This window comes from Ciona intestinalis, chromosome 3 (assembly GCF_000224145.3).
Source record: "Ciona intestinalis chromosome 3, KH, whole genome shotgun sequence".
Lineage (NCBI taxonomy): Eukaryota > Metazoa > Chordata > Ascidiacea > Phlebobranchia > Cionidae > Ciona > Ciona intestinalis.
Window position 1 is genome coordinate 6,444,198 of NC_020168.2, and position 17,182 is coordinate 6,461,379.

General features: G+C 34.6%; 4 protein-coding genes across 9 annotated transcripts in view; 2 read left to right on the top strand and 2 right to left on the bottom strand.

Annotated features, from left to right (window-relative positions):
* Positions 1-1,851, bottom strand: part of LOC100185893 (tubulin polyglutamylase ttll6-like) — a 16,508-nt gene extending 14,657 nt beyond the window's left edge. The window contains exons 1-3 of one of the 4 annotated variants that reach the window (XM_009859912.2): positions 1,359-1,837; positions 844-991; positions 354-394 (exon numbers count right to left, since the gene is read on the bottom strand). In XM_009859912.2, the coding sequence (XP_009858214.1) occupies positions 354-394; positions 844-991; positions 1,359-1,722 (553 nt within the window). In that variant the 5' untranslated portion in view covers positions 1,723-1,837. Of the gene's footprint in view, positions 1-353; positions 395-843; positions 992-1,358 lie in introns of all 4 variants that reach the window. The other 3 variants (XM_018811232.2, XM_026833635.1, XM_026833634.1) reach the window with 3 other exon arrangements.
* A 1,066-nt stretch (positions 1,852-2,917) lies between these two features.
* Positions 2,918-8,563, bottom strand: LOC100178648 (ubiquitin-conjugating enzyme E2 R2-like). Its single transcript, XM_002127283.5, has 7 exons — positions 8,466-8,563; positions 7,521-7,608; positions 6,343-6,535; positions 5,891-5,977; positions 5,122-5,219; positions 3,922-4,056; positions 2,918-3,588 (listed from the first exon to the last, which is right to left on the bottom strand). The coding sequence occupies exons 3-7, from the start codon at positions 6,514-6,516 to the stop codon at positions 3,336-3,338; spliced, it is 747 nt and encodes a 248-aa protein (XP_002127319.1). The 5' UTR covers positions 6,517-6,535; positions 7,521-7,608; positions 8,466-8,563; the 3' UTR covers positions 2,918-3,335.
* Positions 8,564-9,161: 598 nt separating this feature from the next.
* Positions 9,162-14,375, top strand: LOC100176324 (H/ACA ribonucleoprotein complex non-core subunit NAF1). The gene is made up of 12 exons (XM_002127365.5): positions 9,162-9,574; positions 9,965-10,125; positions 10,366-10,462; positions 10,775-10,907; positions 11,269-11,365; positions 11,571-11,653; positions 12,441-12,595; positions 12,897-13,027; positions 13,248-13,317; positions 13,403-13,482; positions 13,757-13,804; positions 14,182-14,375. The coding sequence occupies exons 1-12, from the start codon at positions 9,174-9,176 to the stop codon at positions 14,340-14,342; spliced, it is 1,617 nt and encodes a 538-aa protein (XP_002127401.1). The 5' UTR covers positions 9,162-9,173; the 3' UTR covers positions 14,343-14,375.
* A 699-nt stretch (positions 14,376-15,074) lies between these two features.
* Positions 15,075-17,182, top strand: part of LOC100182602 — a 15,397-nt gene continuing 13,289 nt past the window's right edge. For all 3 annotated transcript variants that reach the window (XM_002121575.5, XM_026833631.1, XM_026833632.1), the window contains exons 1-3: positions 15,075-15,406; positions 15,931-16,097; positions 16,468-16,578. In XM_002121575.5, coding sequence (XP_002121611.3) covers positions 15,277-15,406; positions 15,931-16,097; positions 16,468-16,578 — 408 coding nt within the window. In that variant the 5' untranslated portion in view covers positions 15,075-15,276. The remainder of the gene's footprint in view (positions 15,407-15,930; positions 16,098-16,467; positions 16,579-17,182) is intronic.

Consider the following 17,182-nt stretch of genomic DNA (forward strand, 5'->3'; position numbering starts at 1 on the left):
ATAAAATATTGCATATTTAATCTTAAATATGATTATTGATTTTTAAAAACATTAAATTACAAATATTTTGTAAATTATTAAATTATTTGTCTGTTGATTCGTATGTTAAAACCGTTAAGTGTCTATTATTAATTTAATTTGTAACTTGGTGTGACTTATATTATCTATGTTAAAACAAATGCTCAGATTTTTATTGCTCTACAAATACAGTACTTTCGTTTAAATTTAACAGATAAAAAACCGCAGCAAAGTAAAGACAGAGATAATAAAACAAAACATGCTGTTAGTTTAGCAATAAATTTCGTGAAAGTTTGTTTCAGATTAATTTAACTTTACTGTAAATATTGACTTACCACTGTCGTATTTGCAGTTGGAAGTGCAAATGCCAATCCATCTGAAGAGTAAACATAGGAATATTATTTAATGAACAAAAGTGATTAATATAAAGAGATGGCAAATACCTTACGGTAATATATTATGCACAATACCTATATATACATTAATTTGTATTTATTATAAAAAAAATCAGTTCTTCTGCTTTTTTTGCAGATATTGTATATTTTAAGTCTTGGGCAACAAATTTTATGTTGACTTTATTATAAATAATGACAGTTACCCTAAAGTCTCGCTGCATAGCAGATGAGATGTTTTTTCACTATAAGTTTAAGATATTGAACAATTATGTATTAAAGAATTGGCTTTCATTACTTTATGGGTCTATATACTTGTTAACAATACCACCTAAGAGCCCAGATTACTAAAACTCATAAAATGTGACGCAATGACTCAGACAAAAGCAATCCAACGATTAAAACATTAGTTAATAGTTTACAAAATACTAACTTTTTCTTTTTCTTCTTCTTTTTCCTTGAAGGGCTCGAGCAAGTGATGGAAACTTCATCCGTCTTCTTTAGGATCCTTGGAGTTATTTCTCCCGGAAATTCTTCACCTGGCGTTTCATCTTTCTTCTCGACTGGCATCACCACGAACGCTGCAAAAAATGTTGTGTGTATTTTGAATATGACACCTGGTGTACAACTAAAGATGATGTTTCCCAACTACAATATTATTTTAATGAATTCTAGGTTTTGAAATTTAAACGTTTTGTATAATATTTGTTAAATTAGTACATTTGCTTTGATGTAATAGTAATACTATAAAAATATATTTAATTTGTCAAGGTTTAAAATCTCATATTCTAAAAGTAATAATTCCAGTGCTATATTAAAAGTTACCACATAATCTATTTTATGTTGGTGAGGTCCATTTCAAGGATCTTGGATATAGACCAGAATTGGCAAATTACCTCAGCACCCAGATCTCTGTACCACATATTCTATTATAAGTTGTATAAACACCTGTTGCTGGTTGAATACAATCTGCTGTTATTGGGCTTTGATCTTGTTGGTTTGTTTCTTTTGCATCATGTGTTGGAGACAAAATGGAAATTTCTGGAGACAAACTTTTAACAGATGCTGAAACATCCTGTGATTTCAATTCTTGATTAAAATGAATGATTTCTGTGTCATCAACACTTGCAAATGAGTTCACTGTGCATAGTTGGTCATGTTTTGGCAGCTCAAATGGGTCAGAAATAGACCCGTCGTATATTTCAGAGTTTATTGTTTCCTGAGAAATCAGTTTCTGTATTTCACTCCCCTCTTTTTCAAATCCGCCAAGTTCCAACTGGCTAACCTGAGTGCTCAATGCTTCAGTTGTCATTTTATCGTCTCAATTATTTGCATTTCATGTACATTTATTAAAATCTTACAATTTCATATCATTCTATATTACGCTAACACTATAAAACATACGTTTATTGTTTATTTAACAAATGTAAACATTAACAGTGAGAAAAAAACATAAAATAACGATCTGAAGTAAAATATTTTAACACAACTGCGCTGATAACTGTCTTTACAGATACGTGTTTACACTGAGGCTCAATGGGCCGGCCAAGTTAAATATAAATTCCTTTGTAAAATTTTACATTAAGAACAACAGCGTCCCTTTAGTTGCCAAGTGACTTCAGTTTTAGACTCAAATACGAATCCGGCAGCCTGGCCGTCTCAAGTGGGGACGATTTCTTTCAAATATTGATTTACACAGACAAGTCGATGGTTTTCGTTTATCATCGTCGGTGACTAATATACTCACATTAAAGAGATCCTCTTCGAAAAGTAATAAAGCTGTTTGCTAGAGCAACATATAAATCTGTTTAAAATGGGTCCTAAGCATTTTAGTGACAGTTCTGCAAATATAGGTGACTCGCATGTGACAAAGGGGGGAATTTATATTTGCCAAACCATTTTCTCGAGAGTCTTAGACCATACTCGGTATTGACAAACAATTATAGTAAGGTTTCGTAACTCTCCGTGCAAAGTCGTTATTGCGATTTCCTATTTTGAAATCGTGGAACTGTTAGAACTTGGGCGTGGTACAAAATGTTAGCTAAACATATTCAACATCCATATACGTCATGCCGACCTCAAATTACGAAGCAATCAACAACCCACTTGTTACAACCCTTATCGTTGCCACAATCACGACCACGACATAAGTATACGTTGGGAGTTTTAACTTCATAATATATGGGTAGGACAAACACTACAGTTACCTGTTTATAGAACTGTGGGGAAAGATGGACCGTTAACACGGAAATTCTATTTCCTAATCGTGATTTTACAATTAACAACGCTCTATACGGTTATATACATGTAATATTATCGTGTTTACTACCAAATGAATAGTGATTTCGGGCCAAACATACAACTTGGCTTAAAAAGGCAACTTGACAGTGATCAGTTTACCATTATAAATAAACATTCGTTTATAATTTACACAAAAAAAGACTATGCCAGCCAGATGTGTATATCTTAATGCAGCTCAAAGCCTGTAACTTTGTTATATAAATATCTCCTGCCATGTGTGTTGTTTATTTGTTAAATTATAATTCATACAAGCCAAAATCTTGGGCGTGTGCACAACGAAAAACTTCCCATTAGAAACAAGTTAACGATAAAAGCAAGTGTAGATGTGCAACACTGGAGCAAAACGCTCTAAAGAACACACTCAGTGGACATATACCCCACTTAATTGCTAGCAGCTTGGCTTTGAGGGCAAAAAGTCACCAAGAAATCATTAGGATTCAGAAACGATGTCCATAAATCAGAAGACGAGTGAAAAATTGAAAAGACAGAAGAATAGAAACTAATTTAACCATCCCCTGTTTAAATAAGAAATGAAAAAAACTTACAATAATTGATCTGAAAGCTAAAATGTTTTGTCCAAAGCCTTAACCCTTGAATGAGAGCAACCCATACTTTCAGCTTAGTCTAATTCTCATCATGTGCGCCGCTATCATCATCCCCATAGTCTTCATTGTCATCATCGTCATCATATTCGTAATCCTCATTCATCCCATAATCGTCATCTCCGTCATCGTCGTCAAAAAAAATGTCGGTAATATCGTTCGAGGCGGTGGAGTCTTTGCTTGGTAGGCGTGTCTTGATGCAATACTCTGACACCGTCATAGGAACGACCACGCCCTCTCTCTCCGCATCCTTACGCGAGTCTTGAACTTGTTTCCTAAGGAGAAATATCAGGTTATTGATTCTATTCTATGTGGGAGAGGTCCCTCATCCTGGAACGCCATGGGTCCTTGGACTTAGGGTTGACCAATCACCCCACCAAATGTTAAGGCCCGCCACTTCCCCGAGGGGTTAGGCGACAAGGGCTTTGATGATATTATACCGGAGATCAGATAATTGTGAAAAGAAAAAAAAATAAATGCAAAAGTATAACATGACTTATAACATGTAATAAAACACAGAAGGTAGGCAGCAAATTCTCTAGATCAAAAAAGTGCAAATACAAAAAAAGGATGACAACACATGACTTCTAACAACACTTCACACCCACCTGATTATATCCTCGTATTCTTTATCGCAACCTTTAGAATTCTTCCACCTCCTGTACATGACTGATGCATCCACGTTAGCAGGGGAATATGTGTTGGGTTCGTTCAATAGAGATATTACACTCAGTAAAATCGTTCTGTTAGTATAGAATATATGAATTTAAACTATGTTCGCAATTATATCATATTTTATCACTAAGTTAAAAAGCTCCTGACTGTACAGAGTCCTGACTGTACAATTTTGAGATTCAATCACGTTTTGCATTTTTTCGTAGAATATTTACATTTACTTGACCACTGTTTTGTTGACACAATGTTTAGATTAGAACTTTAGGTCTATACTGACAGCTAGTTTAGGGCAATTTGGGTTACATTGCAAAAGTGCACACTCCACACTCATAGTCGGCAAACATAGGGAACCTCATGAATTAATGCGGTGAATGCAATATACTATGGCACTGCTTGTTTATATGGACAGCAGGTTAAAGCTGTTCCTGACATAAAACTGGTATTTTGAAACATAAAATCACCCTATACACAATTCTTTGATACTATATTTAAATAAAATATAATCAAAGATTACTCTTCTTGTTGCTAAGAAAAAGTGGATTGCAATGTCATTTGGTTTCATTTGTAAAGTGCCATATGTTTACTTAATATATAGCAGGGTTATTGCAACCATGGTTTGAATGTCACTAAGGGAACTGTTGATAAGCACCAAGTCTAAGATATGTATTTAATAAAGGTGAGGCCTTATAGTGCAACATTCCGAAGAACTTGGAAGTTAGGCCAAAGTTGGCTCATCACCCCAAAGTTTAAGTATTACTTCATAAAAGTTGACACTTTTGATTTGTTCATTGGTTTGTAATAAGCTTAAAATAAGCATTTTAATAACTTTCAATAACTAATAACAATTTAAATCAGGTCTTTAAAATATAATTGTAATCACTAAGTCAACAAAACAACAGTCACCAACACCAAGTATGCATCATAACTGGCTACAACATAAGCACACTAAACTCTATTTAAATTAACCCATAATGTTAACTTTACACACCAAGTGCATCTTACCATCCAAAACAGTTTATCTAAAACACTATAAGATAACTATGAACATGGGAGACTAGCGTGACAACTTGTGGGAAACTGATGAAAACAGGTTAACATTCAAAACAGTTAACTTAAGAACGCAGAATGCTCACCTTACAGTTTGTGTTGGGTTCCATCTCTCCGAGGGTAATTCACCACTTTGTGGGTCATTTACGGGCGAATGTAAGATGGAAATGCAAACCTCACCATTCTGTATACGGGGTAGATGGGTTAGGGATGTGTAGATGTATGATTTAAAAATTTTAACTTGACAATAAGTAATAGAGTAGATACACCATGTGTCTCTCAGTTTTTGCCTCTCTGCTATATATATATATTTAGGTTGCAATGAAATGCATTTTCTCAATTTTGTAAATAAACAGGAACTAGAGCAAAACAAAGCATTACCCAAGCTATAAAATGATTTCGAATATGATTTCATGATTTATGTGTATCTGTTTGTTAGTTTTAAATAAGCACTACACACTTGGTGCATTGGAAAGTTCAGAGTTGCCCTATTACCACAATAGGAACAGCTCATTAATGCAAAATATACAAATATTTTACAGAGCAGTAAACAAGACATATACCGTTGAGAAATAAATGAAGATAACAAAAATCAATACAAGATGTGACTTTGTACCTCAGGGAACACTCAATGGGTTAAGCAGGCAACCATTTGTGGATTAACAGTGTCTATTAATATGTAATTGGGAAATCGTATTTGTGGATCTAAAAGGGGTTGAAACAGGGGTGAATGGGAATGTTGGTTTTGACTCTCATACACTGACAACAACAGTATGATAAAGGTCTCTCTTGATTTTTAGGAAATATTAAAAAAAAACTTGATAGTTTGTATGGACACCAGCAGACAATAATTACCTCATATATATTTGAATGAAACATTTTTGTGATGAATTTGAAAGTGGGAGGTGAGTATGGATAGTCTTGCGGGAATTTTATAATCGCCTGCAGAGAAATAAATGTTGTTTTAATATAAGGCAAGATTCAATAAAATGGGAAAGCTTAAAACCCACAATCCTGTTATAATTTCGGCTCATAGCATATATTGCTTATGGTAAATGCAGTGGTGGTAAATCTAGCTTGCCAAAGAAAAACAACAAGGATAAAATTCAGATCAATAATATTAATGATCCAGCAATTTTATTTGTAGTCTGTAAATCAGAAAAATAGCAAACATGCAGTTTTGGTTAATTTTAAACCCATAACACAGTAAACAGGAAGTTTTTGTGGTTTTTAAATCCACTAAAAAGCTACTAAGCACTTTTAAAATTAGTCAAGCTTTGGTCCATAGAAGAATAAAACAGACCTACCCTGAAGTAACCGCCCGCATACAATGTTTCAGGAGGTCCATATAATCCAACTTTCCACTTGAAGATATCGCTGTCATCTTCCAATGCGATCTTGAATCCTTCCACTGGTTGTTGTTGTAGCTTTTTAAACTCAGACTGCAGAATTTTACTCGCGCTACTGCTCATTGTAGCCATGACCACCCCAAGGAACTTCCTGTAAGAGTGAATAACAACTTAGGGGCACATTGTTACATAAATAAATGTTCATTTTTGCATAATTACAAGTACATTTTTGTACATTGCCTTAAAAGCCATGACCACCCAGCAATTTCTTGTCAATAGCTTAAAGATGGATTTCGACCTAAAAATTCACTATGCATAATAAAAAATATTAGGAACTCTAGACGGGGCAGGCTAACCACTTTGCTAGGGGCGAACCTTATTCCTTTTGCTAACGCAAAGGTACCGAAACAAATTCACAAATTCCCGATAATCTACATAAGCAGCAGTGGTTGGTAGCTTTCGACATAAAACATATAATTCCTGGAAATTTAGAGTTTCCAACAAAGAGGTGCAAAACATAGGTGTCTAGGTTCTTTTAAAAACAAATGCTAATAAATTGTCAAGTAAGATGATGGTTAAATTAAAAACAAAATCTGGTCTGTCTGTCATGGTATTTGTCAACCTATGTCATAAGAGTAAGAAAGCATAAACTTGTTGGTTATTTTATATCAGTTAACAGTCATGCTAAAACATCTAGATGTATTTGGTTTTAAAATAACTTAACTCCATTAAGCCACACGTACAAAAGAAACAGCATGACTGGACAATCATGAAAATCCCAACCCCTTTTATCCAACCTTTGTGGTACTAATATATTAATAATTAATGCAAATACTGATCATACAAGAAGAACTAACAATCTTGTCACAAAAGATAAAATATCAAAACTGTTTAAGTTAAAGTATAACAACTTACAAACTTATAATTTCCTAACAAACTTAGAAAAATTCACAAAACACATTATATTTAAGTAAACCAAACAATTTTATGATAATTAAAAAAATAACAATTGCCGAATAATTTTCAAGAAATATAATGATCTTATGGTAAGTGTATTTATTTACCACAAGATAAAATGTATGTTTACAATACAGTCAGCAAGGCATAGTTAGTTAATTTCTTAGAAACCAACATACCGTATCAGGGACCAGCTCGAATAAGTTTTGCAGAAATCAAACAATTAAATATAAATCATTCAGTGCTCTATCAGTGAAGTTTATACTTCTGTAAAAAAATATGAAACTCTTAGTTGTTCTACACTTCCACACAATTATGTTCTTAGTTTTATAGCATAATAAAAAAGGGGAAAATATTTGTTTACAAATGTACATTATGTTTTTTAAAGTAGTTAAATATTTTAGTATTAAAAATGCATTTCCAAAGTATCATATGATTAGTAATTTGACCATTTCAAGACCTGATTCTTTAGTGATAAAATCTGTTAAAAATATTTGTAGTTTTGGAAAACTTGTGATTTAGTGTTGAATACCAATCACAAGTTCTGCAATCAAGTATTTATATCCCATTGACCCTATATTCTATACTCTAGAGGCAAGCACTTTAATCACTGTGCCACAGCGCTGGGACGCTGGATGTGTTTCTTTAACTACACTTTTGTTGCATTAAAAGATATAAATACTAGTGTGGAAACTGGAAAGGGTATACTGTATCTTTACCAAATCAAAATTTTACCGTCTCAGTATAAAAATACTGTACACGGTATCTTATATAAGGTCTAATACGATGACCGCATAGACAGTATGTGTTGATATCAATATTGTAAGTAATAAAACATGAGGCATTATTATACCTATTGACTTCAGTAAAGGTTGTGTGACACAATAAAACATTAAAAGGAAACAGCAATATTGAATTGCTAATATATTTTACACAAAAGTGTATAATCACTGCGACGCCAATAAGATTAATCTTTGTTTAAAGTTCATGTATTTTATATATGTAATTTATCATTCTTGTCTAAACATACGCTACTTCTTTGGAAGAAATTAAATAATTAATCAAAGCTAAGCGTGAAAATACACATTTTTACAAAGTCCACGCTAAATCTTATTTATACAAACCAAAATGATAGATTTCCTGACCAAAATGTCGCCAAATCTTCCCGTTTCTATTGTAAGTGCACTATTAGTCAGTCAGCTGTTTCTATTCACACCTATCTGTTCTTAACCGAAGCAAACCAAGAATGATGTAGTTTTATTTCATGAAACGTTGTGAAGTTTATAAACAAAGACTAACGTAATTTTATGACCTAGTAACGAAATATAAATATGGAAACAATTCTTTTAATAGTAATTGCCCAAAAATTGTATAGTTTTAACTAAAAATGCTATCTAACTGTTTCTAATGTACAAATCTGGGACATAAAGTAATTAAATGACCAAAATTCCTCAAATGCAGATTGTATCGGTTTTGAAATTTTAAGACCAATAAAGTAAAGGTTACATCAATATTTTTCAGACATTTTACGATCTGAATTAAATTCCTGTTCGTAACTTTTACCACAAAAATCATAGTACCCTAAAATCAATGACCCGTGACGGTTAGGGCAATTTTGATTGGCTAGTGGGTTTGTTTATTTGACGAAGCCACATGTGTTGAAAGCGAGCGTGATCGTTGTGTTTTGTAGATTGTGCATGTTGTTTGCTTGGTTTATAACGTTTTAATTTAGCCATTGAAAGATACAATATATTGTAGACATTACTAGTTATTATGAAATTTTACCGTTTTATTGCAGAATAGGTGTATACTACATACTACACCGTGTAGTAATGGACAGTATATTACGTAATTATGATTCGGAATCGAGCATTCCTGGAGACGAAGAAACAATGCCTTACTTCGATGACGACTCTAATATAAAACAGAACTCTATCGGTGCCAAAATTGAAGATTCTGTAGAACATTACGAAATAAAAGTAAACTCAGACAAAACAGAAACCGAAAAATCGGTGACGTCAGTTATTACGTCATCACGGCACATTGGAAGTGAAGAAGAAAACTTAACTGAAGTTTCCAGTGACATTAAAGAAATAAAAGACGTTAATGCCAATAAAGTTTGTGAACATTTAGTCCAAAACGGTAATTTGGATTCGGGAAATAATGAGAAAAAAGAAAATAAAGAGAAGCAAGAAGGACATCTACATTCTGATGTTGTGGTACATGATGTGTTGTAAGTTGTTGTGTGCGATGTTTACTGTGTTGTTGTAAATATACTTGGTTTAAATGCTTTTGCATACTTTTAGGTTGAGCGTTAAGGCATATACATAATTTCCAGACACCACCAGCCACTCGTGCTCAAGTTTTGACTGAGGGTCAAGACCGAATTGTGGCGAGCTTGCCGCGCCCTTTTTTCCTGGTCACACTGTTCTTTTTTTCTCGCCTCGCCCCTGCAAGTTTTCAATCGTAAAAAAACTGTCACCCACAATGTTACATACTTTTGAGTTCACGACCCACCTGAGATCAAATAAGTGATATTTATTTATTTCTTTTAACCAAGTTTATTTCTATTTCATAAATATTACCATGGCTTTTAAAATGATTCCCAACTTGTTTTAAACAGAAATCCAAATCATTCACATGATCACGAGAACCATGATTCCGTGAATATGAATCATGAGCAAGATGTTCATGAAACAAAGATACATGATGCTGTCATGGTAGACCAAAGTATATCAGAGTTGGGGAAACCTATAATTGTAGAAGAAATCAAAGAATCAAATGGTAAATTATGATTTGCAAATATAATATGTGGCTTTGTGTAGCTACTTTTGTGGTATACATACCTGTACCAAATAAAAAAAATCAAAAAAATACTTAACTACAAAGTTACATTTGAAGACCAGTCATAGTCAAAAGGTGTATGAAACAGGACACCATGTTATAATAACTCTCACTTCCCAGCTATGTGAGGATAACTAAGTAGAACATTTTCCCACTCATTCATATATTCTACTTGAGTAGAAAGTGGAGATACCTTCGTTACCTCTATGATGGAAGCCGTGGAATCAATTGAAACAAGTGATGATGATGATAGTGATGAATCAAGTGAGAGTTCAAGGTATATTGTTGTGTTGCAGATTTATATCTTTCTATAAGGGAGTTAGGATATATTGGTGGAAATGTACTTGTATTTTTGCGGGGGGCAAGGGGTGGGATGTAAGAGTATTAGTTATTACCCTAACTTCCAGGGTGCTAATACCTAGAGCTTGGATCTGGATTTTATATGGGTAAAGTCCCGCAGATTTCAAGCCATGGGTCATATGATTTCGGAGATGATCAGACCTGGAATCTAAGAATATATTTCTTTTTACTTTTAAAGTCATTTTATAATATAAACCTGTTTTATTATGCTGTAACAACTTCATTTTAGTTCAGATTCTGATACAAGTTCAGATGAAACCACAAGTGATGAATCAGATATAGTTATTGACCCTCCAATACAAAGAGTTGAACAAGTTGTGGAAACTGAAACCAAAAATCCATTTGGGAACCTGTTGTTGGAGGTATTCAATGAATGTTTGATGGTTGACAGATTTAATTGTTAGTTTGCGGGGTTTGGCTTAATTAGTAGCATTTTAAGAGGTAAATTTTAGGGTGTGTTAAAAAATAATACATATTATATATACAAATAAACCTTTTTACCATGAGATCTTCCAGTCTAAGGGCTAGAGTTTGGCTTCTTTTAAAGTTAATCCACAAGTGCGGCTTCACCCCACTAACTGGGGAGGTTTCAGCATTCCCCAGCCCCTTAAGGTCTCGGATAATTTATTCATTTTCTGAGCATGTAGTGTAATTGTTACAAAAAGCTCAACATAAGAGCTTTTAATTTGTCCTTTTATCTAAATTAACATCTGCGTACCACAGGGTTATCCAACCATTGAAGAAATTGAAGCAATTCCACCTGACAACATTGAATTAGAATTAATTGGAAACATCAGTAATATAATTGACAACCATGTTGGTGAGATAACTATATGTATTGTTACATAATAATTACATTATGTTGTTGTTCATTTTACTTTATATTTTAATTTAGTTTTTGTGTATGTTGTTGTGTTGTCATGGCTCATGTAATAGAAGTTGTTTTAGTTTATTTAATTCTATATTTAGTTTATGTGGTCGCCATAGAAGAGGATGATAGTGATTAATGTTATTTCTATGTGTAGTTATAATCAAAGCGATCATGGGCAAGCCAGCGCTGAATTTGGATAGCGTTTTGTTCCTGGAGGATAAAAGTATAGTTGGAAAAGTAAGTGCTGTTTTGTATAACTTTGTCTTTGGCATATGGGTACCATGTAAATATTGGTGCCATGGAACTTTGGGTGCCATGTAAGTATGGGTACCATGTAAATATTGGTGCCATGGAACTTTGGGTGCCATGTAAGTATGGGTACCATAGAAATATTGCTGCCATGTAAATATGAGTACCATAGAAATATTGCTGCCATGTAAATATGAGTACCATAGAAATATTGCTGCCATGTAAATATGGGTACCATGGAAATATTGGTGCTATGGAACTACCGCAGGTTTGTGCCACACAAAAGTAATACTGCTTTACTGCCATTAATTTTACGCGCCCGAGTGCAATGCGGTGTCGTGGTCACACAAAGGACTTGAATGGGCTTTCCAGGTGTTGGGGTAATGGGCCAAATGTGGCCGAAATCCCAGGTCCTTGACAAGGACCTCACCCATAAAGAATAAGAAAAAAATTTCAGCTAAGTTATAAACAGTATGGGCTGGTTGGTGGTATTTGCCCTCTTGTATTAGCCCTCAGTTTCACATGCATTTAGATGTCACATGCCTTTTGGTGAAATTGTTCAGTTGCATAAATAGTCTTTGTGTTCTGAATATAATGTAAGTTCTCATTCCATGATAAACTTTGTGGCTGCTGGCAGTTTCAAATTTCTGTCAGTTATCATAGAACAACTTGCATTATTTTAACTAAGGGACCCATTTTATACACGTAAGGTCCTAGCATAGAACTTTAGGGCAGATAAAAATATAGATTATTTAAATCTTATTTTTTTCACCAGATTTACGAAACTTTTGGTCCTGTTCCATCCCCATACTACGTGGTTTGCTTCAAAGAAACCAAAACTCCATCAGAATTATCAGTTGACCAGAAAATTTACTTTGCACCGAATATAAAAGATTACACAACCTTTGTATTAACTGCACAATTAGTAAAGTGAGTATGGATTTGATTTAGTTGGTACTGCAAGTTTTTCAACCCATAGTTAATGGTTTGGTTTAGACATAATGTGTCTGGTTTGGGCATAGCATAATGTGCCTAATCATTTTTTATGGCAAGAACTTACCAGAAGACCTGGGATTAGGAACTGGATTGTCCAAATTCGAAGTCTACATTGTAAGTGCTGTGTGGGGTAATGGGCCAACTCCTGCCTAATCGCAGATCCTTAGGTCAGACCTAACCCATACGGAAGAAGTTTCACCGATCACTTGAATAAATGATTATGATTATCTTCCAGAACCAAAGGATCGGATGCCTCATGGAAAGATGACGCTGAACCTCCGGATCAATGTATCGACTTCTCAGATGATGAGGAAGAAAGGAAGTTTAAGAAGAATCGGAAGGAAGCGAGAAGTGGGACAACAACAGGTTGGTTTAATAACAACAACAACTATGTTTCTTAACCTATTCCTGCGGTTCTAATCCCTAACCACCAACTGTCAACTTTGTGATCCAGAGGGCAGAGGCACTTCATATTTGTGCCCATGCTCCATTAATAAAATAACATTCTATGTGGCTTCTATTCTGTATTTAGCAACAACAACAACATAAACTGTTATAATTTGTGATTTGTAATCTTTATTCACAGCTACTCATGCACCAAACAAAGGAAGAGGCAGGAACCACAACACCAATCAGTGTGTAAATAGAGCTACAAGGTTGGTACAATTTTTAAATAATAAAGTGTTTTTTTCTTCCACCTCTAGTTTTGGTTTAATTTCAAACTAACCAATCAAAATCCAGGTTTGCAACTCCGACCAATCAGCTTCATGGAACTGATGTCAGTTGGATGATGTCACATAATCAGGGGAATCCCCAGCAAGGTTAGTTTATGATGTAATAAGTAGCTGCTGTTTTTTTTCTTAGTTTTTTCCTCTGTATTTAAATTAGATAATTACATAAATGTGCCGTTTTTAAAATTAATTTTACCTCTCAAACACAAGTCAATAATCTTAACAATGCTTTATTTTGTTGCCCTAGTGCTTCTATTCTACATGCATGTGGACATGTGGTTCACCCATTACTCGAACCTTACCCATATAGATTAGATTAATACAACATCAAATACTAAATATTAAGTACATGTTCTTTCCGCAGGTCCAATGCACAACCCTCCACCACCACCTTTCTACCAACAGAACCAAAGTAAGTGCATAGTACGCAGATAACTTAAGCATGGAGACTTAGAGTAAAATTAGTAAATAAGAAATAAATCCAATTTTAAAATAGGTGTTCAGTCGCACTTAGCTGAATCTAACTTTACCAATTTTAGTTTTAAAAACAAACCTGTCTTTAAGTTAATTTGATTTACATTCCACTTGTAATATTAGTAAAGCTGTTTATGGCTCTGACACCCTACTTATCAACACATATTTTTTACCTGTAGCATTGTTTAACAGCTGTACTTTTGCTACTAGTTTCCTTTCTCTTCGTTGTTATAATTAATTTGATCTTCGTTAGACTTTGAAGAGACTTAATTTAATTCATATTATATTACCCTAATTCATCCCATTTTATCTCAGTGATGGGGAGTCCCCGGATGTGGAACCACCCTCCTCGCCCGATGTGGCCCCGTTTCACCCACCAACCTTATGGTGGTTACCCTCACCCCCCAAGCCCCATGAACCCACCCATGGATATTACGATGTTGTTCCGCCCACCACCCCCTCCTCCTGATTCATGACGTTGTTGTTTTTAATAAAATTTCTTAATGAATTACTTGTATGATTGAATGTTATATTTATTTTAGCTTGACAGGGTAGTGACAGTCGTTGTAACAAAGTTGTTCTGTTTTATACACCTCTTGCCTGCTTATGATTTACCGCACATGTAACTTGTAAGTGAATGAATGTAACTTATTTATCCTCGTTTGGCGAGGAAATGGCAGTCGTTATAGTACGGGTGCTCGGTTTCATACACCTTGTTTCCACTTGATATAATGGGTCCCCCGTTGCTAAAAGTTACGTCCTTTGCTCAACAGAAACATTTTCCTCAATATAATTTCTTGCTAGGTGAATAAATGTAACTTTTCTAAGAACGCAATTCTTTTCCTTGTATAAACTCAGTCATACAGAACAACTAAAGAAGTTATCATTTACAAAGTTATATACGTGGCAACTCGTAAGAAGAGGTTTATAGAACCCCCCTTGTTATAATGGCTATCGTTGCCCTGTTTTATTACCGTCCAGAGTTTGGTCTAGAGTTAGACTTTTAAATAGCCGTGGCATAGTGGTTAGCGTGCCTGTCTGTAACCCAGAGGTAGTGGATTCAAGGCTCGACCTGTTACCATTGTGGGCGTATGTGTCCCTGGGCAAGACACTTAACATCATTCATTCATTCATTCATTCATTCATTCATTCATTCATTCATTCATTCATTCATTCATTCATTCATTCATTCATTCATTCATTCATTCGAATACGAAGATCGTCCCCAGTTAAAAACTGTTTAGCCGTAAACAGCAACGCTTCGCTGGTAAAACTTTTAGCGGTGGGGAATCCCCAATTACGTAGGCAATTTGGATTGTGTGTTTTGGTTCACGGTGTACAGGCCATACCGTAGTTAAAGATCTAAGAGGGTTAAGATGGTGGCTATTCATTTTCGGTGATTAAAACAAAATGTCGCTTCGAACACGAATCAACGGTTTCACTGCGTGGATAAATCTGCGGTTGGTTCCTTACGGTTCAGAACTCGCCAATGTTTTGGTGGATCTGACTAAAGGAAGTCATGTTCAACAGCTATTGCACAGTAAGTATTCGATGTGACGACACTGTTTTGATTCTAATATTACGATGTATGGTAGCAACAACGGTCTTAAACCTGTTGTTAAATTTTTAGATAAAATAGAATACCCATGTTACAACGACTGTAATTGCCCTACGACGGTGAGAATAAATAAGTTATATGCATTTATTAAGTCGTTGGTATGGGTTGTATAAAACATGTTACAATCATATGAATATAAACCTGAATGCCACTTAAAGACATGACTGGAAACAGAACTGTACTTGCCCCGTCATGCAAAGTTAAATAAGTTACATTCATTCATAATTTACATCTAACATGTTATCATATGGTTCTTAACCATCCCACCCCAAGGCATGACAGGAAACAGAACACCCGTGTTTTACCCACTGTAGTTGCTCCCCAGTAAAGGATAATTAAGTTACATTCATGCATTATACCCATCTAGCATGTACATAATGATGATTGCATCCTACCCCAAGGCATTACAGCATGTGTATAACATATATTATCCACCTAACTTCAAGGCATGACGGGCAAAACAATGAAGAAACTTCAATCGTTTGAAGGATTGACGCAAAACCAGAAAGTTACTCGAATGGAGTGGTTTGTGGAAGAGCTCAAGAAGTCCGATGTTATCTCTGATGATGTAAAGATTGACTCCAGGATGGTCTGCATGAAGTCTGCTGATCATGTAATTTGTTTAATATTTATATTATTATAATCTACTAATTTGACTGCGACGTGGCAAAGTGGTTAGCGGGCATGCCTGTAACCAAGAGGTATTGGTTTCAAAACTCGTTGATGCTGCTAATTGTGGGCGTATGTGTCCTTGGAAAACACTTAACGTCAATTGCTCCAACCCAGGGGTCCCTAATGTATTGTTACGTATAGGTACTAAACTTGGGGTGTAGGCAAAGCCGCCATGAAACTTTATGTAATGTGGTATTTAACACACTACAATAAATTTTCTGTAAAATATATCAATAATTCCTTAAATATTTAGATAAAACAATTCATTTAGGTATTTAAAGCTATATTTTGAAACGTTATTTTACCGTCAGGTGTTTGATTTATTATGGAGATTGGTGGCTCATGATATTTGGTTTACTTGGGAAAGGATGGAATTTCTTCAACAAGATGATGATAAGTTGATTAGTGAGATTGCTTACAGGGTAAGAGGGGTCGGGGTGCTTTACCTTGAGCCATTTAGGAAGAAGATTTTATGTTTAAAAAAAAAGCTTAAACAGTATATGTATTTAAAATATTGTTAGTTAAATATTGGTATACATATAAAGCCAAGGATTTACTAGGCCAAAGTTAGTATAGACCAAGTTAGGAAACGGCGCTCGTGTCCGCCATTACGGAGCCCACAGAGCGTGAATCGCCTATACAAATGCATGGTCGGCGTGTGTTTATTTGGTTCTTGTAAGCGATACAAAGCTAGAAAATACGTATAGCGGTTGTTTTAACATTTAAAATATAATTGCTAATATAAATCTTGTTATATAATATTAAATCTAGGAATTAATGTAAAGTAAATTAATATTTTGACTGGTTTTCGGCGTACAGTGTGGTTTAACAGGGTACTTTACGTTGGCGATTAATACTAGCAGCAATCAGCTTAGTTTACATAATAGTATATGATCATACCTAGGAATCTACAGAACCACTATATACTACATTTATAATCCAACATGAGTGGACATGCAGCTTCAAACTGCTTAAGTACTAGCAGATAAGGTGTTCGCGTTTTCCGATTTCATAAAGACCCGTAAC